A 25,430-nucleotide genomic window follows, 5' to 3' on the forward strand; every position below is an offset into this window, starting at 1 on the left:
TATTCTTTGAGGTATATGTAAGAAATTTTGTGCAAAGTTTCAAACATACAAGTTTTCTATATAGTTCATTACAGATGTAAAAACTGGTTCCTTTTTATATACAGGAAAGCTTTCTGGAATTCTCAGTTTGTGTGTTGTACACATTTGCACAAATCTGAAGCACTACAGGAGAAGAAAAACAATACTAAGAATTTTCTTCTTTTATCTCACAAATGCATATCTATTCAGCACTGACTCTGAATGTTGGGGAGAAGGGTGAAGAGGGTTAAGTTTGTCTGCATGTCAAGAGAGGAATAAGAAAAAAATGAGTCAAGCGCACAAAGTTTATCAATGTAAAAAATACAGTCTCTTACTGTCATATCTAAAAATTCTATATTGTTTATTTTTTCCTCATTATTTCTAATTAACTCATGTTCTATGCTCTTTGAATGAAAGATATTAAAAAAAAAGCTACATAGATCTATTAGATTATCACACACAAATCAAAACTGCAAAATTGATTTATTTTTAGATTGTAGGCCAGGAACCTACAGTAACTGGAAAGCATCCCAGACAACTAGAACATAAAAGACTGTGTTTACAGCTGCTAAGAGTTCCACACAATTATAGCTGTCATTATTTTAATGCCACTTAAAGTCATTCTCCAAAACATACAATTTCAAGACGATGAAAATAGATTTAATCTTTCTCGTGACTAACTGGATCAATGACCAGAAGCTTCCAGTGTATAAAGAACAGAGAAAGTTAAAACTACTATGTTTTCAGATTCTTGCCTCATTGTTTTTTTAGTCTCAGACTTCCCTTCTCCCCCTTCCCATTTGGAAGTGATGCTAATGACTACCCTTACCTTGTTGAGCCATTCTGCCCTCTCTGTGTCTGGAAAATGGACCTAAAAAAAGAAACCACCATACAAAAAAATTAATACAAATACAAAACACTTTCTAGTTAATCAAGTCCAGTCATTTATAATACAGGAAAGCTTAAGAATCTCCCTATGAGCAATGTATACAGTGAACAACATTGAGCAGTTAACATTCTTCACAAGAACATGAGAATTCAAGCAGATAAAATACGAATTCATTTCTGAACTACATAGATACAAGCCCAAGCATATATTTAATAGTGGCATCTGGAATAAAGTATTGCTTTAACACTATAAATGAACTACAAAAAAAAAAAAGCATAGCTGACACAGTTAGTGTCAACCCAATTTACCTCCTATGTTTCAGGGGTTTTTAACATGACACACATGACTGCCAAAGTTCTGACTGCACTTCTACTACTTCCTTTCACTCATGCCAGATCATTTTCAATATCAAAAATCATTGCTAGAAATATTTAATCAGTAAAGCTGAAGCTCAAGAATACAGATTTAAATCTGCCTAAAGCTCTTTAAAAGGCATTTTTAGTGACTTCTTAAACAACTGCAGAAATCACTATGAGACTGAAGTAGGACGGGATATACATAAGATAGAAAGTGCCCATTCATAACAGGAAAACACCAATTAAATGCTGGAAGAACAGACACAATTTTCCAGACACAGGAGGAGAGCATACTTAGTACGCAAAAAGAGAAAAACCTGAAGCAGTTCAGTAGAAACAGAGTTAACAAGCATTTCTTTAGAAACGAACAGCTTCTACAGCGAGATGCAGATCACACCTCTGAAACACAAAGAGCCTTTGAACACACTAAAAAACTGTGACCTACATATACTGACTTTCATGAAGCAATGTCTCAGCTGAATTGCCAAGTCTTAAATCTCTTCATAGCACAACAGATTGTACCCCTGGTTTTAACATCAGTGCCTAGTAGTTATTTTTATTATGCATATATCCCAAATGTGAACAGTCAGTTAAATACATACTTTTAAAACTGCATTTTCAACAAGTTGGATTTGAAAGCAAGCCCCATTAATACCTTCTTTACTTAGTTTTTATTAAATTCATGCATTAACAATCAGCACTGACATATTCTTGAATATACTCAAGTTACCTTCAGAGCAGCCCTTAACTTCATCTAAGCATCCATGTTTTAGCTATGCTGAAGGGTTGGCCCTGCACCATAATCGATACGGTCAGTTACTTCTCTGTTGTTTCCTTCTCTGTATTCCCATGTCCATAACTAAGGTAAGCTGTATATTTCTACAGATTCTTAAAGAATTACAAATACTGCTATCTTCCACTGTCAAAGGAGAGGTTCTTGGCATCTTTTTCAAATTATTTTTCAAGTGTATCACATATCTATCAAAACCATTACAAGTGGCACAAGAATGACTGATTATCTGCTTGACTATAAAAAAAACACTCAATAGGATTTATTTTACCTAGTGAGTTCAAAGAATACAGTTAATAATAACATATAGGGATGCTTTGGAACAATATTATTATGTTTTATCTATACAGAATTAATTTCCTAGAAAATTGTGGTGGGTAGAATGTCATGTCTGTATTTAGAGGATTGAGTGTGGGGGGGGTTTCTTTCTTTAAAACAAAAAAAATTGAATTCTTTTGCATTTGCAACAGAAGCATTTAATGCATGTACATGAATTCATAGCTGAACAGAGCTTACACTCAATTTTTGTCTTGCAGGGTTCACAAGTTGCTTCCAGTGGTCAAAAAGTTAAAGGAACAAATAGAACAAATACTATGCTAACCCTCATGATAATAAGTAACATTTTGATCTCTCTCCTCAAATATTTGCCTTCTGAATCTGCAGACAGAACGTGTGCTAATTCTCAATTACTTATCTCTTAAGCATGATGCTAGATCAATGTGAATATTTCATTCTGGTTTGCTTAGGAGAGTCATCAGTGACATTCACAGGGTGGGAACTCACAAATTGTTCCACACAGGGGAGAACATGAACTACAGATGTTGTAAAGAACAGCAACAAAGTAAATTAAAAAGGAACAACAAATTAAACACACAGATGAGGAAAGGAAAAGAAAATTCATGGGAATACCAAAACCAAACCTGTCTGCTGTGAATAATGCAAGATATTAACAGAATTGTAATGTTTACAATTGTACAAATCTTTTTTACAATTGTACATCTTTTGTACAAGTATCCAGCTGACAACAACAGGAGAGCCATATGGACTGATCAAGACCTCCCATCCGACATACAACCTCAGCTCAGATGAAATTTGTCTTCCTCCATAGAGCAATCCAACTTCTCAGATTTAGGGTATAAACTCCCCAGGGCGTAAGCCACATTCCCTGTGCTGTGCACACAGCTGACATTCAATACATCCGACTGTAACATCTCTCTCTTGCACCTGTCAAGTCATCCACATTGAATTATGCAGAATCATTTGAGATAGGTTGGGAAACAAGCAAGAGGCCACATACACTAATATCTAGCCATAAACACTAATGTATTAGTTTTGAATTTTATCCACTGTACAGTGCTTCACAGGATATGGTTCTTAATTTTTCCACAGATTTAATAATTACTTGTCCTTTAGTGTGCCACACCTATCACGCTCCTAACATTTGAGTTAGTACTAAACAAACTCCTTAATTACATAAGCCTAGTTTACTTTACAATTGCACATGCTAATAGGCAACAAATAATATAATCAATTCCACCTTCCATTCCTGATTCTCATCCCTTTTTCATCCTTGCTTTTCTACGCACTACACTTTTAATATAGTGCAGTTGCATTCAGTGTCTGTTCTGACACCCAAACCAGAAAGTATACAATCTTTCATCTTCAAGACTGAAATTTTTAATTCTGTCAACCTTGAATCAAAAGTTTAGCTTTATTTAATCTTTAGGTGTTCCACAACTAAGGAAGCTGAAAATAAGGCATAAACATTTATCAGTCTACCAATTCCATACATTTTCAGCCTGCTATATGAGACTGCAATATTAATGGCAAAATTGTATTTTGCTTTAAGAGTTTTTGATATCAAACACAATCTTATCAAAGACAACTGGGGAAAGCCTGAGGGATGGAAGTTGGTACTCTGGATCAGTCAGGATTGACACAAGAGCACAGAGGCAACTACACAAACATTTTATGGTCAGAAACAAGCAGGAATCAGACTAACTGATGTGCAAAATCTGTTAATTCCTGTATAAAACCTAATAGACAAGCATGACAGAAAGAGACAGAAGTCAAGATTTCAGCAAAGGCAGTCAAAATCTACAAGCACTTTCCACTTGGTTTCTGTTGTTAAATTGCTCATGCAGATTTGGTAATTACCTTCTCATCTCAACCACTTGTTGTAGCTAGTTATTATTCAAAGGGAAGTGTAACTAGAGAGAACTGTTGCAAGAAACACCCTAATGACCATGTTCAACACCAAAACCATTTTAATATTACATGTTCCAGGAATGTTCTGACATTAACAGTCATATTGAAAAATACTTGGAAGTGCTCAAAATGCACATTTCTGCACATTAAAAATATATGATTTAGCTTTCTCAGACAACTGCTCGTGCTCAGCCCTAAACAACTCTCATGCTTATTTCCTATTTCTGATGTGCTCATATCCTACACTGTCAAAAACTCAATTCAGGACACATTATTTTTTGTAACAATCAATAAAATACCAGAAAGAGCCCAAGGAATGCAGTTCCTTGTTCTGTCCTGGAGGACAATAAACCAAAACTGGGACAAAAGAAAACCACTAACAAGCTCCTATTTCCATAATAATAGCAGAAACATTTCTTACCCACAATTATTTTATTATTCAAACTCTCCATATATGTTCTTCATATTGGCTAAATTAATTAAGTTTTCTGCTCAGATGATCATTTGCATCTTTCTAAGGAAACAGTGCTAGACAAAGAGTAATACCCATTAAACACAAACTCCATAAACTATAAGGATTGGTCAGAAATTTTGAAAAGTCAAAGAGTAAGCAGCAAATTATATCAAGTGACTTTCATTCTGCAATTAATAACAAGATTGCTGCCTTAAATATAATTCTTCATTCACATAAGGGAGGTTTCACATATCGACATAAATGTCACCAGAAGCAAGCAATGACAAGAAAATCAGAAAGAATGAAACTACAACACCCTTCTGGCAGTAATGGTGAATTGCTCTCACCACAACTTACAGGTATTAATTTACTTCAAAATATAAATTGTACAGTAGTTGTTGTTATTCACTTGTCCACTCACTGTAAAACACTCCTTTTAAAAATTACCTTTGTAGCCTTCTTCATCCTTAACTTTTATTAATTTAACTTCTTAATTTTAACATAACTTCTATATTTAACTTGTATTTAATGATTAATACATAGGTTTCAAGTATTATTTACATGAACTGAAACAATAAAAATGGCACCTACATTAAAAGTATGAAACTACTGCTATCGACCAGAGTATTCCCTGAAGTGAAAACATTTTTGTTACAAATCAGTCACTTTCTCATGAATTATGTATTACAGAAACAAAAGGAAGCAAGAAAAGCAGTTTAGATTAAAAAAAAAAAAAAAAAAAAAAATCCCACCAAACAAAACCCCTACACCACTGTATATTACTGGCTTTTTTTCCCCCTTCTATTCACACACACACACACTATAGGTAAGAATTCAATTTTAGACTACTTTAAAAATAATGTGTTGTAATAGCTATGTTTAACAGATACTTATCTGAGCCAGCATTACTTAGCTTATGTCTAATTCCTTCCATTTGAACTGTTTAATTACTTGTTGCTCCAGATGAAAATGTTAAACTATACCAGTAACTTTTTAATTAATTAATTACAAGGTCACACAATATAACCAAGTTTCTTGATACGGTTACAATGTAACTAATTTCCAGTTATTTCACAAATATCTCTTACATTAGATATCAATCCCTTCTGCTTACTCTGGAAAGCTAAAATTACATACAAAATTCCTTCTCTCTATCAAAAGCACATTTGTCCATCTTAAATATAAAATTATAAAAGGGTTTCACAGATAGTCTTCATAGTCTCTTCATGCATCATCAGTGGAGAGGGAGAGCATCCCACAGAAGGAAATTCAGAACAGAAGCCCAATTTAAGTGCTCTAAATCACCTTCTGAACACACAGCATAAACAGTTATTTAACCACTAAGCCTAAAGCTAGGTGGTGTGGCAAAAAAGAAACACACTATAATTAAATTATCCTTTTAAGTTTAACTGCCAGATTAATTTTTCTAATCACACTGCATTTGTAACTGAAAAAGGCCAGAGACATTTAGTAAAAAGTAAGAAGAATCCCAGCATGAACAGAATAGTGTTGTATAGTGATATTCAAGCTCAATTTAACTGCTATTCATTCCACTATTTTCCAGTCGGTAAAGCAGGCTAGCCTAAGGACATTTTAGGTATAACAGAGATGAGCAGCACTAATGGCTCAATCCCATGTACTTCAGCCAGCAACTCCCTCCCTCCCTCCGTCTCTGGAGAAACAAGGAGCAGCAGTAGGTGAAGTATTTGTTCCTTTCCACAGAGAAATCGATGCAGAGTCTTTTGCTACTCAATACAACCTGAAGAGGCTTATCCTCAAACACAGACTGGAGGGACGACTGCTCCTTTCTAGTGGGAGATAAAGAAGCAGAGGCTGGAAAGGAAAGCAGAGCAGCCAGGCTGTCTCTTGTTACTGCAGCAATCCACCACCTGGGTTATCCTAATAATTTTCCTAACTTCAATCAATCCCAGAAATACTGTAGCTCCCCTATCTTCTGAATTACAAGGAAAACCAACAAGGAATTACAACTAAATATTTACTGTTGCAGAGCTGCAGGATTCAGTATTCCTGAAAGAGAAGGTTAAATTGTTAATAATGAGTGTTCCTCAAAAACACTGCAATTAACCACAGGCCCTTGATACTAAATCAACAAACAACCATTATTCCATTATTTCTTGGTAATCTGATTCTGTTTAGCATGCTTCGGCATGGGTTTTGTGTTTGCAGTCTTAAATATATTAAAATGATTGGCCTTTGCACAGCAAAATTCATATTCAGTATTACAAATGCTGTATGCTTTCAGTATGGGGATTAAGCGAGGACTCTTGAAACCGTTTCACTGAGAATCATTAGGGGTATGTTGCATATTGTAATGTATTTCAGCAGAAACATCTGGAAGATCCAGAAGCAGGCTGAATATAGAAAATCAGTTTTGTTGAACACACTAAAAGCCCACTAAAAGGATACTTCACCAAACAACAGTTACAAGGACCCATGTAAATCAGTATAACTAACCTAAAATTAAAAGCTATATAAAATAAGCAGTACAGGTTTTGATAGTAATTGACCATAAACAAACAAAACAAAAATATCAAACATCAGAACATTAAGGGGAGGGGAAAATATGAAAGAAAAAAAACACATACACAGTAAGATAGAGAGATAAAGGAGGTGGGGAAAGGGACCTATAGTCATTGCCATGTCTCTCTAATCACTATAAAATTCAAAGTAAAATGGAAATATTGGAAAAAGTGCAAATGTATCTATATCTATATGGAAGAAACAGTTTTAATGCCAAGTGAGGTTAAAAACGTATTTATTTATAAACTGGAACATAAGCCATTTAAGTGATTGGACAACACATCAAAAAACAGAATAAACCTCTTTTTTTTTTAAAAAAAAAAAAAAAAAAGGAATTACATGCCCTTTGTGCCAGATTTACACCTATGGGACAAGAGTGGTATTAGAAACACATACTTGGTACCCCACCAAAAGTTCCTAAAACACTCTACTAGCACAAACATTGTCATCCCACATGAATGCCACTATCAGTTCAGCAAGTTGTAATAGCTGCCACAACAAATTATAGACAGCTATTCATGTCACGTCCTGCTCAGATGAGGGGGACAAGTGACTCAGATTCACAAATCCCCAATGTAGCAGACAACAAGTCTCCAAGTCCAAGCATTTATTAACTACCTACAATGTACTAATTGAATACATGATAACTGGCAAAGTATATAGGCAAGTTGTGGCAAGCAATACAATATGCCTTGCATTTCTTAATGGAAAAAGGAAAAGAGGGAGATAGAGGGAATGGGGAAATACAGATCACTGGTCTGGGTTCCTGCGCTGATCCCACCGGCGAGGGTTCCAGGAGGCAGCCGTCTTTTTTGCTTGCATCCATCTTCTTTGCTTCACTGCACTCTCCAGGGCCCCCCCTTTCTTCCCACCCCCTTGATTTATACCCACTTTCCTTGGGTCCATCCCCTAGGTCAACCCACATAGCTACATATTCCGTGTAAGGGGAAGGGTAAGGTGTTTCATGGGATAATGTAATTAGCATGATCATGTCAGCCCTCGTTAGCATATCGAGGGGTGTTAACTTTAATATGCATTTCGTGAATAATGAAGCAAAGGTCATTTACCAGAAGATGGCCCTTGAAATTTGCCCAGGTGCCCCAGAGCAGGGCCATCCTGTCTCCACATGCTCCCCCCTTCAGCTGCACCTTGAGTTATTCGAGCAGCCTTATCAGCTTCCATCTCCACACTATCCACCCTGTGACTCATAGTTTTGTCTTGCGAGTGTTTGAGGCATTTCTTCGATCAGCCTGAACTTTTGCTTTCACAGGCTGTTTTTCTTAGTTTCTTGCAGGCCTGGTTTTTCAGTACAGGTTTTCCAGTGTGATCGCTACCATATACTCCACTGCCTCACAAGCTATCTGCTTCAGAGTCAGTGTGAGCATCAAGGTGAAAAATACTTACTTCAACAACACAACAATTAAACACAAAATAAGTTGGCACTTGCGGAAAGTCTGAAACAAATGGCTTTTCAACACCTCTGGGTTTCAATACTAACACAGAAAAGCTACTATAATAAAATTAATATACCTCAAGTAATAAAACTGAGATTCGTTATATTGTATAGAAGGTTTTATTTCATTGCAGCCTTGTTACCTCTGTTCCTTTCCCCTTCTGCTTAAAGGTCTAAAGAAAGGCCTCATGTACTGACCAGTTCAAACCTGGAACAAACAGTAGCTCACATACTTCAGCATCCCGGTATGCCCTGAAGGATATATATTTCCTAACATATATTTGGAGGTATCTCATCTGGGAGACAAGGAAAATGATTAGCAGCACATTGGCTGTTTTTTGTAAAGTCAGGCTGAACTAGCATAAAACAGGTCTTCATAAAATGCAGCAAATGGTAGTGGCACTGTAAGAAGAACCACCACTACCCATACACACACTGTTGAACTTAACTAAAGCCCTAACTGCACAGAGGGATCTCACATCCACCCTTTTGTTGTGCTAGAGTTAAAACATAAAATTAAATTCCAAATTAATTTTTTTAAATTTTACCAATGACTATAAATGTACCTATGCTTGTTTAAATAATACAAAGATGCTACTTTGCTTAGATTTTTAAAAATAAATTATTATCTATAAAATACACATATAAGATAGTATTGAGAAAGTTGTCCCTCTGTTTTTCTTATTACAGAATTCACTACAACAGTATTAAGAAAATTAACAATCCTCCAGTTTTTACTAGCAGCCTGGTAAAAATCTGCTTAAATCTTTGGCAGTTGTGGATTCAGGATTCATGCCTCTGCAGCCCTGCAATACCACCAGAATATTCTCGCCTGGACATTCACCCTGACTTCTATGGCAAACAATGTCTTCGGCAACATCAAATAATGCTTTATTTGCAGAAGAAAGACCCTGCCTAAAAGAGGCCCAAGAGCTCCGATAGGACTGGAACAGCAGCCCAGAAACGAGTCATGCAATTCAGAACTGAAGGATGCTGAGACATTACAAAGCACAAGAATTAAATTCTCTCCATGCACATCTTTCACTTCAACATCTATTAAATACACTTCACTCATAATGGCAGTGAGGCTTGTGAAGAACTGCATTACTTTTCAGCAATTTGAATCACTGGTACAAAAACTAGGTAAAATTTGCTTAAGTGATGCTATTTTTGCAGAGATAGAGCAAGCATGCCACAATACAAAGCTACCCAGAATCCTCCTACTTAGCAGCAGCTTGCCATAACAAAATCCTCCGGGATAGGCATTATAGCAGCTGCTCTGGAAGAATGACAGAACAGTAGTCTGCTAGTAAGGGAACTGGGAAATCCTGCTTCTAGCATGACACTCAGCCTTTGCGACACCAACTTGAGGAAAGCTGTTCAGCCTAGAAACTGAAAACAGCATCATTAACTTCCAGAAGCATCCTGGCTTAATCACCTGAAGAACAACACATAAAACAGAAATCCCTTGCTTTACCACTGGTAGTTACAAAATTTAATTCAAAACATCTGGAAATACATTGGCCTGGGTTTCTGTCATATTTGGATGTAGAATCTACCCTAAGCACAGTATACTATGTGTGCTGGTTTAGGCCCTGCTGGGACCAGAGACCACGTTGCCGTTGCCCCTCCCCCACCCTCAGCCGGTCAGGCTGGAAGTGAGGCACAAACCCCGGGTTAAAATAAGAAGAAATTTAATACAACAGTGTGATAAACAATCTGAACAGCAACGGTAGTAATGGTAACAACAATAAACAGCAATAACAGTGAACAAAACAAACGATATACAGAGAAATACGGCAAAGGTTATGGAACATGCTCGCCATGTGCTCCCCACCACCAAAGACACCAAGGAAAAAGTTCCTGCGCTCCCACCCCTGGACCTGACATCAGCATGGTATGAATAACCTGAATCCTTTCCCCTTCTCTCTCTGCTGGGGAAACTTAACCGTATCCTAGCTTGAACCAGGACACTATGTCTGCTAGAAGGAACCACATAGCTTTCCTTTGCTCATCTGTTACCTCATTCTAAACAGAAAACTTTAAGCCTTCAGTCCTCTAAAACAGTTTCATCTTCTGGTGTAGCCTAATTTCAGAATTATCTTCAAGTACCAGTATACTAGTACCATATATCATAAATCAGGCTTCAATACAGAGATGAAGTCAACACTATAACCAAACTGCTTTATTCTCCCTGCAGTTTAAGAACTTGTAATTTTTCCTGAATTGTTATATTCACACTTCTTTTCTACTTTACAGCTGGAAAAGGATTCTAAGATTTCGGTGATCCATTTGGACTGGGACAGGACAGTTAAGAAAAAAGTAGATGGTGTATGAGGGCAGTAAGGTGCAGGAAACTTGTAATGGCTTCCACTTTCTGAAGGATCCAGATGCACAACTTCTGATGTAAGATTGATATCACAACACAGGAAGAGATGTATTTTTCACACCTAACTACTATTTTTCTCTAGTATTTAATGAAGGTTTCTGAACCATGTCTAAAACAAGACCTCTGCTTCCCAGGGTGGGGGACTTCCAACAGGTAACTTCAGCAATGTGGCATGTCGAATCTGACAGGAAGTGTTCCAGAAAATCTGTAGTGGTGTAACACTGGCCAGCAACTAAATCCCAACACAGCCACTCACTCGCTCCCTGCCCCCACAGTGAGATGGGGAAGAGTTGGAAAAGTAAAAACGGAAAGACTCCTGGGTTGAGATAAAGACAGTTTAACAGGTAAAGCAAAAGCCGTGAGTGCAAGCTAAAGCCATCTCCAGGGAAGCATGACACATCACGTAACAGTGACTAGGGAAGACAAACACCATAACTCTGGATGTCCCTCCCTTCCTTCTTCTTCCCCCATCTTTATCAGCTGAGCATGACACTGTACAGTGTGGAATATCCCTTTGGTCAGTTGGAGTCATCTGTGTCCCCTCCCAACTCCTTGTGCACCCCCAGCTTACTTGCTGGTGGGCTGAGAAGTAGAAAAGGCCTTGACTCTGTGTAAGCACTGCTCAGCGGTGACTAAAATACCCCTGAATTAATAAAATTGTTTCCAGCACAAATCCAAAACATAGCCCCATTACTAGCTATTGTGAAGAAAACCAACTCTATCCCACCCAAAATGAGCATAGACTCAAAACAAGTTATTGCAAACAAGAATAGAGCCTTTCGAACTTGATTCACTAAATAAAAAGATCAATCTTGCCTTAATCTTTCTCTACAAGAAAAAAAATAAAAATAAATACATAGACTGAGGAAATTTCACTTTTCAGTTTGATGCCTAGGCTTTTTATTTTAATTTTTAAAAACTCTTTTAATATAATAATAAAAATCCTACATATTTCATATAAAGAAATTTAAACTTAAAAGCACTCATGAAATCACTTGATATACCGGCAATGAAAGGACTAAAACCATGATTATGTTCAGAAGGCCCACCAAGACCTAACAAGTCACCTGTATATACATTTTCCCAACGTCTGACTGGTGTCTGCTGCCTGGCAGACCTGCCAAAAGCCAGTCCTTCAATTACACTGTTGAAGTTCATATCCATCATGCAGAACCCATCCAGAACAAAGACTCAATGAAAGATAGCGATATTGAAATTTACAGTGAGTGGAAGACTCCTAACAAAAATATTTCAAATCCGTCTTCATCTAACCATTTACCATTCTTCTAAATTGTCAGTTGGAACAGAAGTGATTTAAAGTGAAGCAACATAAGAACTTAGGTTTAACATTTTGACCACTTACTACCCACATTTACAATAGTGCTTTCAACTACACTACTTCCTTATTCAGAATACCGGAATTCATTATCAACTGTTATGACAGCAGGATGTCCTTTTCCAATCTCACCTTCAGTAGTCATTCACAGCAATAACAATTACATTTTAAATGCTGATGTCCAATGAAAGGCTGTGACAAGCAAAGTTAAAAAAAATGAAAAATCAAAAAACTGAATAGTGTAACACTCTATACAAGGAAAATATCAAGAACTGGATTTATACTGATTAAAGTCTTGCTGTCACACCAGGTTATAAACACCTAGTGTAACCAATGTTTACAAAATAAAACATTTTATGACAGCCCACATTAGAACATCTCCAAATTCCCACAAGCATTGCAATCATTACCAAAAGCAGAGACCCAGATTTTAAATGTTTAAACTCCTGAAGGGTATAGCATGAACCACGGCTGTAAGGACTCACTGAATTTTACCACTCGAAAAATCTTGCACAGTACTACTTTTTGACATATTATCAACTCTACACTTTTATTCTCAAAAGTAATCTCATTCCTTCTCCTCCTTTCCCAAATAAAGTCTCAATACCTTGAAATTCGAGCTTCTGTGGTTTAAAAATTTTATAAAGGCATTAGCACCTAATTTTCACTTTGTCACATTTCAAAAACGTGACATCTTTTGTACTTTTAAGCCTGCATAACAAATTCCTTTTCAGTTCCCTCAAGAATCCAGACATGTTGCCACTCCACTGCATGCCAGAGCGTCTTATGTTCTTGATGGTCAACAGAAGAAAAATTTTCCTCTCTGGACCACTAAGTCTTAGCTTTCAAAATAGCTTATACAACCAGTGTTGCAGCACAACTTACTACCCTTCAAATTGTCTACAGCTATGAAAAGTAGTGCTGGGCTCTGCATCAAATTGTCAGTCATCCTTGCTGTTGCTATCTAAAATGTTGAAGGTTTCTTTTATCCCACTGACCCACTACTCACTTTACTAACCCCTGTACTCCGAAGGTCTGCTTCACTAAAACTCAGGTTCCTTCACCAAGGAGATGTTACTTCTGTTTACACTTGCTAGATTATATAGCTAATCTCTCTAAGGTAACCACACAGGTGTTCTCCGAGGACTAAAATGGACACCAACTTTCAGGGAAGTGCTCAGGAATTACTGACTACCTTCTGCAAGACTGCCTGTCCTCTTTCTCAGGCAGATTAAATGTTCTTTCCTGTCTATAACTGACTTATAATCAGCTGGTTACTGAAAAGCAGAATGATCTCCTATGACTCGATGTGCACATTTTAGCATGAAACATCTCCACGTACTGAACTCCAAACTTTATAGGTTAAAATTTTTCTTTTTTTTTTTTAAATGTAATCTATAACTCACAATACATTTGAAACAAGTCTACATGAACTCTGACAAGACAAAATATCATTCACTTTTTATTGGTTTGGGTGTGAGCAAACTGCGAATTTATATTAGAAAATAAAAAGAGCAAAATGGAGAACTTGTGGGGTTTTTGTGGTATTCAAGATAAAATACAGTATCAGAGCATGCAAACTCAAGATGGGTTAATCTTCATCAAAAAAAGTCAAACAAGTCTATAGAATATGATCATTATTTAGCTCTTTTATGCTTATTATTTAGTTCTGACACTAAAAGAAAATATACACACGTTTTGACTGAACCTGACTCCCAACATCAGCAGAAGTGTTTAACTTCTAAGTACTGCACTGCATCCAGTACTATCCATCTATCTTAATACTAAAACTTTTTTTAAACGTAGTCAGAAACCATTTGTATAACAGGCATTTTAAAATCCCCCTGTAGGGTTTCGAGCTGAAAAACTAGAAATTTACCATATAAAATCCAGAAAGCATAAAGGGTATAGACAGACTGTCTGACAGTTTTGTTGAACCTGTAAATATTCAGTGATAAACTCTCTCTGAAACTATAAAACTCTGCTGAGAAAGTAACAAAAAAGCAGAACATCCTAATAATGTAAAATCAAAAGGAGCAGTAATATTTAATTTGTGTCTCAGCTAACACAATGACAACAAATGGTGGGGAGGAAAGCCCTGGTTAGCCTGATATCATCAGGTATCAGATGACAAACAGCTTACATGTTGTCACATCCCATGGAACTCTTTGTGGCTATTCCATTCAAGCATTTAACAAGATTCTTATACCACGTTTGCCAGGGTCTCTAACTTCTCATGCGGGATCAGGAACAACACAACACCAATATGATAATCAGATCATTCATTTATTCTCCGATTCTGGTTACATTTATAGTACACTAAGTTCCATACACCGTTTATCTGTCCTCCAATAGGCTGCATGCTATCTACACGCACTGTCCACATGCTTTTACAAGCATTTGCATTGGTTAATTGTATTTTATACACAACCCAAAACTTGCCAAAACTTCCTTATCTTATATCTTGCTTTGTTCAAACCGGTGTGCTTTTGCTGACCACAGCTATTTCTTCTTTTGCTGACCACAGGTGTTCATTCTTTTGATATCTGTACAGCTACTCCTCCTTTTGCTAGCTTTGCCTTCAGCCTTGAATCCTCCTATCTGCATTAACTCCCATCTAATGCAGCCCAGACTCCTACACACGCTCTTATACAAAGCCCAATATTCGTAATGATCAGGTGCACACCAAAATTTCTAACTTTTATGACATTTGTTCCCTATTCTCTCCAAAACAATTTTGTCCCTCTCAGTTGTCTGTATTTCAGCATAGAAGACTGCACAGTGTTATTTGTTAGAAAAAGATATGCAAAATTTATCACACATTTCATTGGCAACACATAATATAGGAACTTCTGCACTGGGTGAGATCAAAGGTGCAGCTAACACAGCAACCAGAGGTGGTATCTAAGGAAAAATTAAAAACAAAGTAGTACTATGGAGTTATTCTTCCCTGAATATCCTCTCAGCTTCTGAAAAGACTGGCTGCAACCCTGAGTAGCTATTCTCATCCTCTTTCATCCCTTCTACCTCAAAAATGCTCAGACTCTTGAGAAAAAAAAAAAAAAAAAAAAAAAAATTTAGGAATTCCCTTGTATCAGATAAGTTTACTTAAGGAAAAACTGATGCTCTAGATTTTTAGGGCAGCCCTTATGCTCATGCAGGATCACACTGGAAATACAAGACCAAGGAAATATGTAACTGGAAAACATTCTGACCACTGAATTCCAATTCCCTACTATTGAAAGCGTCATTATCCTATTTCTGTTTATAAACTCCACCTTAAAACCATAGAATTTGCTACCATTCCTCAGTACAGACCAGGAAGGGCAGCTCTAGTGTGTTTTTGGTGGGATGGGTTGCTAAGGAAAGGCACTGAAGCACACCCTGCTAAACCGAGTTTCTAAACTTAGGTATGCTACATCATATGTTTGAGTTACAAGGTGGAACCAAAACCCAGACTACCTCCCAACTAAACTAACTATTATTCTCATCCTTAAATATCAGCCTTACTATTTTGACTTTACACGTTATCAACAAAAGATCCTTTAGAGGAAAAACATCTTCATCAAATGACAGAAAAAAAAAAAAAAAAATGTTCAACATAAATAAAAATCCCCACCAAAACCCCACCCAGTAATATCACTTGGTTTTGAAGTAGAAGAGGTATTTTCATTATATATTGAAAAGGTTTTTCAATCTGTGCCCATAGCTTGTTATTCCTGTATTCATACAAATCATGATCTGTTTCAGTAGCCTATCTTTCAGCTAGAATATCTGTCCCATGACTGATCTTAGCACCTCTTATCCAAGGAGGAAAGGATACTGCTGAAACCACATCCTCTGATGAAAACATGCATGCTGAAGCTACTGGACACATATAGCATCTGTACAGTAGAACATCCAGCAAGTTGCAAATCTCCACCAAGACCAATGCTTTCTGTCAGCCACACAGTCACCAACAGAAAAATATTGTGTGAAGGTCAGAAGCAGTTTTCATATATAAATGCAAAGTTTTAATTTTTTATTCTGGAATTAGAAGAGTGGGTAAAATCCTGGTTCAAGTAAAGTCAGCTGCCAAACTCCTAGGAATTCAGTAGGGCCAGAGGAAGAATACTTCAATAGGTGGACACAACATATACAATTTTGCCCTGGAACGTAGATACAGTGCCCAAGACAAATCAATGCTAAAAAAAAAAATGACAGCCCAGGCTTGAGACTTACTATTGATGCTGAATAACTCAATTTTCATTATAAACAATAAAAAATTGAAATAAACAGAATTTTACCCTTACAGAAGTTGCTGTTCTAGCCTACATACAGAACAAGTATGAGGACAAAACATGCTTGCAGTGTCCCTCTAGAACTGTACAATGGTTTTCATCAGAAAGTGAATTAAATACCAAAATACACCATCCAGAGCACCACAAGACTTATGATCATCCACAAACAGATGAATACTGCCTGGCTGACACCTCTGAGTTTGCAACATTATAAAGTCCACACTTAACAAAAAGGAAGATGAGGCCCCTCAAGTGGAACTGAAGTAAATGAGCAAATTTACATGCCTAAATATTTGACAGTCCTGTTGATCCTTTGACTTGCATACACAGTAACATTTGTTCAGTCACTTGTCTTTCCATGCAAGTCTTTACACATCAGCAAAGCCAAGGGAAGAAAAATACTGCTATAAGGAGGAAATCTGGAGTTTAAAACTAGTATTCGATCTTTCTTCTTTCAAATTAATAACCAGGTTTCAAGAAGATGACATCTTTTAAGTGATCACTAGTAAATACAAAAATACAAATGACTACATAGAAATTAAAAGTCCACTCATGAGCTTGCAATGCTTTGCTTTGCAATCCCCTTCACCCTATCAAAATTTATGTAAGCCCTGGTTCCAGGAAACATCTCCAACTTCCTGCAGACACAGATACTTTCATGTTATAACTGCAAACCATCACTGATAACCTCTTCCAAAATAGTTGTCATACAATGCTCTGCATCGAAACATTCTCCAGCCTCTGTTAAAGTTTTTCCATCTTAAAAAAACAGGGAAAGAAAGTGATCATAAACTCTAAAATACATAAATCTTCTTTTTAAACAGAGGTAATTTTGAAATATTACTGGGAACTAAAGAAGCTGCCTTCCTCTGTTGTTTGGGAAATTTAACATTTGGCCATATATATATTTTAAATGATAGTCCATTTTAATTTCTCTGCTTTTAATGTAAATTCACTTATTTTATTTGCATATGTTTAAAGAGGAGTTCCTATGTGTTGTGAAAGAATATACTCTAGTTTTTACATAAGCAATTACAAAACCAGCCCTTCAAGTGAACCAGAAGCCGTGGAAAAAACCTATTATCTTGAGTATATACTGAAGATTTCCAATAATACCATCAATTTATTTCAATGTAGCATGCCCAATCAAGTGTACATAGCTGCTCGCCATTTTTGCACTTTAATCCACACCTAATATCCCACTTTGGATATTTGTGCAGTATATAGCTGCAACAGAGATAATCAGACCATACCCACTAGATCCTGGTTGCAGTTTACAACAGGATGAGTCTTTTTAGACCTCAGCAAGCCTTTTTACCTATATGTGGCTTCACAGCAATTTCAAAAGTTTCCAATTTTAAACATTCAAATATTGGTAACCAGTATGCAATTGCTGAATTATTCTTCTTTAATTTTAAAAATTCTACCTTTTACATGCCCAAGAACAATCTAGTCACTCTATACCTGCTTTATCATTACTAGAGAGAATCTGAAGAGATACTTGTGGTATCTTGAAATATCTCTCCTGTGGTCAGATAGAGTCCTCTGAAGATGCTTGTATTGATCATAAAAAAGAGCTCCAATCAGTTCACATATGTCTAAATTCAGTTTCAGCAAATTCTAGATCTAAGTGGAAACCAAACACCTTGTGCCTAAAAACAGGGTATTAATTCTACAAGTGAAAAGAAATTTCTGTCAATTATAAGTCAACTGCCTGAACTGCAAATAATCAACCACCTATTTGATGAGTTCTCTAAAATCTAGCCGCGAGAAATCTTGCCCACAGAAATGCCAGAATAACTGTGCCACTTTATTTGATTGCTCCTAAGCAGAACCTTCCTTAGCCTGCACTTCTCTTGAAGAAGAGGTTAACGTCTGTGCACAGCAGAGAGTGACATACGCAGCCAAGTCACTGTCAGCTCCTAAACTCTCAGCAGATTTTACAGCAGATGCTGCTGCACGGTGCTAATATTTTTTTAGAAGTTCTACAACAGAGTATTTACTACATGTATTAATTAATACAACAGAATATTTACTACATGTATTAATTAAAATCTATCAGCTGTGGCTCACATTATTCTTCACTAAACTTAGGCATGTAAAAAGTAGCAGTGAAGTTATTACCTCACTACTCTAAGTTCTTATTATACATAGAAAAGGGATGTCCTGAAAAAATTAATCTCATCCCTTCCCACTGACTAAAAACAGATGGCAGAAGGAGACTTATATCTCTGAAATGGGGTGCCCAAGTTCAGTAGAATGAATCTACATTTTGGTTGGTATAGCAAACTTAATTGTATGTACTAATCAGCAATAGACTTTTTAATAGCTTTTAGTGTTGACTGTGTTGATTTAGACCTGAACCCCAGCCCAGTAAAACTACCAGATATTTTCAGCAGTCTAAGATCTGTACGCAGCTCTTAATCATGTGTAATTGCTTTCTTGCAAAAGACATCACTTGAGTTTTAGAAGAACGAAGCGATGACAGTTAAAGCAAAATCAAACCCCGTGAGTAAAACGCCAGAGTTATTTTCAGAAGTTTGCATAAATAGCAGATAATTTGCAACTATGTCATTCCATCTGAAAAAAGTATTTTCAAGAATTTGATAAAGACTTTTCCATGTACAACTAGCCTCTGAGGAAAGAAAACCCAAAGATTTTATTCCTTTTCAACATCAAAGGGATGTTGAAATCAAATCCACCATTCTTGTTGCCATATATGATTTGCTGCATATGATACAGTCCTGACTGCTCAATGTATTTGAAAAATTGTTAGGACATCAAATGGTCAGCAAGCTTAACATTCATCTACAACACACATCTTCCTAACTAAATAAATGGAAGACTTTTGTCTTAACAGCTGAAGATCTATTTGCCTATGGAAATGTCTGCAATCAAAAGTAACTTGTAAACTATGTTGGAAAAAATGAAAACAGTCTTTAAGATATGTATTTCAATGTTTCTTTTTCAATGTTCTCTTTAATCCTCGGGAGTTCATATGGTTACTCTCTGTTAAAATAATGACATCTCAAATCCCATGTCATTGACTGATCTGAGCTGGTCCAAACCAGAGACTTTTTTCCATTTCACTTACTCAGTGGGAGATCGCAGTATAACAGCTTTACTTATACACTGTGTTCTTCACTGAAGTATGACAGACAGGAATGCTATTTCCATGTGCCTGGCAATGCAAGCAATCACAGAAGCAGAAAGCAGAGCTGGAGTTCATCACTAATTGCTGGAAGAAGAAACCAGAACAAACAGAAAGCCGCAGGACAACTGGGGTTGACAAAAAGAAAAAACATCTCCCCAAGCACTGCAAGTCTCAAGCAAGAAAGCAAACAACCTCATAAGTTCTTACAGGTTACATATAAACTAGAAGCTTATGCATTCCATGAGAATCAAGAATCATAACTTTACAGTAGAGGAAATTTCTAAGTGATCTGTCAGCTTAAAAACCATTAATTTTAGGAACACTCAGGCACTAATCCCTTCTCTCTGGCAAGTGGATACATTTCTACTGCTTTTCAATAAATTGGACCTTAAATTATATTCTACAGTTTTTCTGCTTGCACCCTGAGGACACAGATGTGAATCAGTGTTACTACAGACAAGGATAAATGCTTTAAAGCAACTGTAAGTAAAAGCTACAATCACCTCCATCCCTTTAGCAGAGCTTCACCTCAAACACAAATGTCTCCACTTCTTACTCTAAAAAAAGTTTTACAAAATATCTGCCAAATATTCTACATCCCAAACTCACTTCAAGTGAAGATTAAAGTTTGGATGTCTTCAGCCAGAACCACCACAGACTGTCCCTCAGTATCCCACAGAGTTTTCCCATTACCCATTTCCTAGGTAAATGTTTTAACATCTTCAAAAATTGTCAATTAGGCCGTAATGGTCCTGTCTACACCTATGCCCAAACAAGAACTGCCCGCTACAATTCTCTCCCACTCCTGCATAATATCCAGAATAACACTGTGCAGACCCTCTCCCCAAACCCAAGGGACACTTAAGCACTAGTGAAAAAGAAATTCCACAAAAAATTTGAAAAAAGGGGAAAATTACCTAATTTCAGGTATATACAATTGTACTTCCATAACAAACTTCCTTCCTAGCTGTGCCAGAAAACTAAAAAATTCAGTATAAAGGAAGCAGGTACACCAGTAACAACATGCATGTACTAGAAGCAAATCACTTAACCCTAAATTACTGTTTTCAAATAACACTTTTCCAGTTCCCCATCTCTATATAGTAAAATTAAAGTTTGCATTCTTACATAAGAAATTGAATTGTTAAAAGTTACTTCCAAATCAAATCTATTTTCAGGCTGTTACTATGGTTCTGTGTGTAATGGACTACTCTAATAAACTAAAAGGGAAAAAAAGAAAAAAAAAAAAAAAAAAAGCCCCAGACTTCACTGGGGGGGGGTTGATAAATCAATTGCAAAACTTTCAAAACACAAACAACTGAAAGAAAACAATTGTTGGCAGATAAGTTTTCTGTTATCATATATCTATGTTAAGACCTCAAAACAAGACAAGCACATATCATATGTAATGTTTTAAAAAGCTTTATACATAGCCAAATTTAGTAGAAAATTAATTCTCATTATAAAGACAGAAATAAGAAAACTGATTTTATCAAAGGAATGTGGACAGTTTAGGCACATTCCTAACACACCCTAAAAAGAAAAAAAAAAACAACACCACAAAACACACTTTCAAAAGACCAAATGTTTTTCCCTAGAATATAAACCAAAATAAAGACTACCATGAACAGATGATAGAGAACAAGAAATTACTACAGTTTGAATTAATATATCAATCACTACTGTATATTCTTATATCACATACAAGTCAAGTGACTGAACGCTGGGTTTTTTGTTCCCCCCATGAAACACTCTCTTATCATTTCCTGGCTGCTATTTGACATTTAACTGGCAGGGGGTGGGTGGATGGAAAAGTGTTCTTTTTCTAGTTCAAGTATTTTAGGAGAAAGTCACTGGGTGAGGAACACAGCATTTTAAAATATAAATTCAGTCTGCACCATAAAATTGATTACTAGACTAAGACAACTTCCTAGCCACACATACAAGAAAATTTAGCATACTAGTTCAACAATTAACAAGATGAATCAATAGACTAGGGGAGAAGGGAAGAGACTTGCCTCAACACAAATTTTAATTTTCCAAAATTCTGGACAAGCAAGCTTACTGTACTAGGAAATATTAACAAATTAAGAAAAGACATTTCCTCATCTGAGGCATCATACATTCATTACATTAACAGTTTTCTTGAAACATGCAGACATACCAACTTGCAAACTACCAATTCCTAAGAGTTTGTTCTATAAGCCTGCACAAAAAAAAAAAAAAAACAAAAAAAACCACAGCTCAGCACATGTCTTGTAATATGCTTCCCTGCAGAAGAATGCCACAAGAGTTCTTGTCAAGTTTTTGGATGTAAAGTTGTAAACTTATTCACTATTGTTTTTCAAAGCTGATGAGGCTAACAGTCTACAGAATACACTATGTGAAGAAGGGAATCTGAGAAAGCACAGATACATTTTTTAATATCAAGCAATGCAGATCTGAAATAAGGCATGAAGAACCATGTATTACAAAGAAGCAGTAATAAAGCTTAAATGTAAAGCAAAATATGAGCTTCCTGAGCTGATAAATTCTATTTGAGCTTCTCCCCGCAATGTCCTCCTCTCCACAATCCATTTTTTTAGTAAGCTATTTTAAAAATGAACACTCACAAAATTCAAGAGCAAAGTGTTGATCTACTGCACAATTAATTCAAATCGGAACAATTAAGGTTTCATAGCTACCTTCATCTTTCAACATATCTTGTGGTTACTTTTAAAAATTAAACAGGAAGTCACTGCTTTTTTAGAGATTCACCCTCTTTCTTCCCACCTTCTTTTTAAGGTAGGCAGCGATAGGATACAAGACAATGGCTTGTCAATATATTTAATTCCACATTAGGTGTTGCATCTTTCAAAATCCTCCCAAGGAACTACTTCAAGCCATTTGGATAATTCATGTAAGCCAGTATCTAACCAAAGGAATGAAAGCAAAAGTTATGAAAAACAACAGTGCTGGAGTCTGTACTAGACCCTCTCAATTAAAGTCTTCATTAAAACAGATGCAAAAAGGTATGCAATTTGGATCACAAATGTAAGTCTCTCAGGTGAAAGTGTCTGTAATTGAACTAATGTAAACTTGACCCATGCTGCTATATGATAAGGACAGCCAAATGACAATGTAATGCTTGTCTGTCATATGACAGTTATTTTCAGCCAAGTAAAACTAGTTTCATATTTCTAGTAACAACTTCATGGTACATAATTCTAGACTGCTTCAGCTGAAAACAGTTAGCCCTGTTTCAAATTTTGAACTCCTAAGGAGAATTTTGTAGTCACATCAGGGTGTAGCAGACAAAACTTTGTGCAATGACTCATTATACAGGAACACTCCTCTTCCAAAGGTTATTTATATAACAGGAGTTCCATTTGAAAAATCATATGTTTTAGCAATTTGCTGCACAGAATTTTAATACTAGCTATTTAGCTGACAAGCATCTGAACAACTCAAAATGTCTCACTACCTCCCACAAAACACCTCTCTAAAGATAGTGTATTAAATTTTTTTTGCTAGTACACTTAATAGTTAAGCAAATAGTGGTATTTTATGCAGAAAAGATTTCTTACCACTTTCAGGCCACAACTGGAGAATGAAAGCCAATTTAAATGGCAACTTAAAACCAAAAATCATAAAATAATTCAGGTTGGGAGCTCATCTGACCCAATCGTGCACTTGGAACAGGGCCAACTTTTAAATTGGATCATAGTACTGAGAGTTTATATGTTTGATGATTAAGTATGTTACCAGGCCTGTTGAAATGCTATAAAAGAACTTGAATGTGCAACTTTGACAATATAAACAGTTCAAGTGCAAACTTTGCTTCCCCACAAAGACACCTCAGCAGTGTTATTTGCCACTTCTTTCTAAGAAGGTCCTCTTCATGCAGGCTATTGCTCCATTTCACTTTAAGCCTGACCGCAGACTTCCACAACCTCCTTTTTGTGGGCATTAGCACTTGTGTGGCTGCACAGTAAACGAACTCAAGGAACTGATCCAGCTGAACACTAGACCTGGCAAAAAACTTACAAGTAGGTGGCCAAGTAAATTCTAGTGCTGGCACAAGAAGGCAGTGGGAAAATGCAACTGGATGCAGAAAACCCTTTTTGTCAGGAGTGCACATTTACTTTTTTTTTGAAACTACAGAATCATTCTCTTTAACTATGTAGCTCTCTGATTCTCTCTGCAATAAGCACATTTGAATGCAGAGAAAAGCCTACAAAGCTGACAAAGTTTAGAGATGCTGTTTATACATATTGTCATGAATAAAAAAACTGATGGTAGGAAGAAATTTTATAATTCTCACTGCTTCACTAACTTTTAACAATATCACAGGACACAGAGAAATGGAAAAAAAAAAAAAAAAAAAAGCTGTATCATTTCAATGACAGAGAAAACTAGAACACCAGTCTAACAAAGACTGGTACATGAAGCTTGGTAGAAGCTATGAGGAATAAAAATTAGAAGTAGTTTGGGGATGGGATCAAATGACTGCAAGAAGGCTGAGGACAACCTCTCTTCCTACCATTCCCATGCACCATATCAATGGGATGCAAGAAGATGTGGAACACAGCTCCTCACCTGAACTCTGACATAAAGACAGGAACTCAAGAGAAATACAAGACTATATTAAGGAACAAGGGATCAAAACAAAGTATCCTGAGAAGCAGAGGTAAATAAAATGGACTTAGCAAGGCCAGCGTACTTGTTGAACATATGCTCCCCAAAGTCAAGAAAATATTTAGGATTCTTGCACCTCTTTTGTAATGAAGCTTCCTTATAAAACAAGTTTAATCTGGGCTAATTCTAGCCAGTGGAGAACAAAACTTACTATTGCTGTCAGTTACTCCATTAGCCTATGTGGCAAATTTATATAAACTTACTTTTCAGGCCTGACTGATCCATTTTGGGACATTTCTTGATTGCCAGCTAAGAAAAGACACAAAGCTTACATTAAAAACATAACAACAACACCTGTGAAATCAAAACACAGAGAAGGTGGCAAGTGCCAGAAAGAAAACAAGTTTAAGTTGGCTCTTTATTTTCAAAAAAAACACACACACATGTTTAATTGCGCTAGCATCTTTCCATACTTGCCCCAACAGAACTAGTCTCATGCAGGCAGAAGTCAAGGCTTCCTCAAAAAAAGGTATTAAGACTGTTTAAGAAATGCAAGTGCTGTCCAGATCCTCTCTCTTTTTTTTTGCTGCAAAATGAGAAAAGCATTTAGTGCATGGCACACAGAACTGCAGAAGGGTCCTGGGTCAGTTCATGACATCTCGAACAACTACAAACTGTCAAACACATCAAGCTGGCAACTGCCTTCCACCATTTCACACGTGGTTACTTTTAGCAAATTCGTGATTTTATTCTTCCCTCTTATTCCCCATCCAAGATTTTCTTTGTAAACTTTTCAGAACTCTCTCCTCATTCAACTGAAACAAATCTTACCCAGAAATATTGAAGTGTCGTGTGATCCAAAAGCTATACAAATTGTAAAATGACAGACCTCTCTAAATAGTTGTTTCATAATGTACTCATTTCAAACAGTTGTTTAAAATAAAA

At 36.4% G+C, this 25,430-nt stretch overlaps 1 protein-coding gene across 3 annotated transcripts in view; it reads right to left on the bottom strand.

Moving 5' to 3' along the window:
- The window catches only part of ESYT2 (extended synaptotagmin 2), a 90,283-nt gene that overhangs the window by 57,208 nt on the left and 7,645 nt on the right, over positions 1-25,430 (bottom strand). For all 3 annotated transcript variants that reach the window (XM_074899936.1, XM_074899935.1, XM_074899934.1), the window contains exon 2: positions 848-889. In XM_074899936.1, coding sequence (XP_074756037.1) covers positions 848-889 — 42 coding nt within the window. The remainder of the gene's footprint in view (positions 1-847; positions 890-25,430) is intronic.

Source organism: Athene noctua, chromosome 2 (genome assembly GCF_965140245.1).
Source record: "Athene noctua chromosome 2, bAthNoc1.hap1.1, whole genome shotgun sequence".
In the NCBI taxonomy this organism is placed as follows: Eukaryota; Metazoa; Chordata; class Aves; order Strigiformes; family Strigidae; genus Athene; species Athene noctua.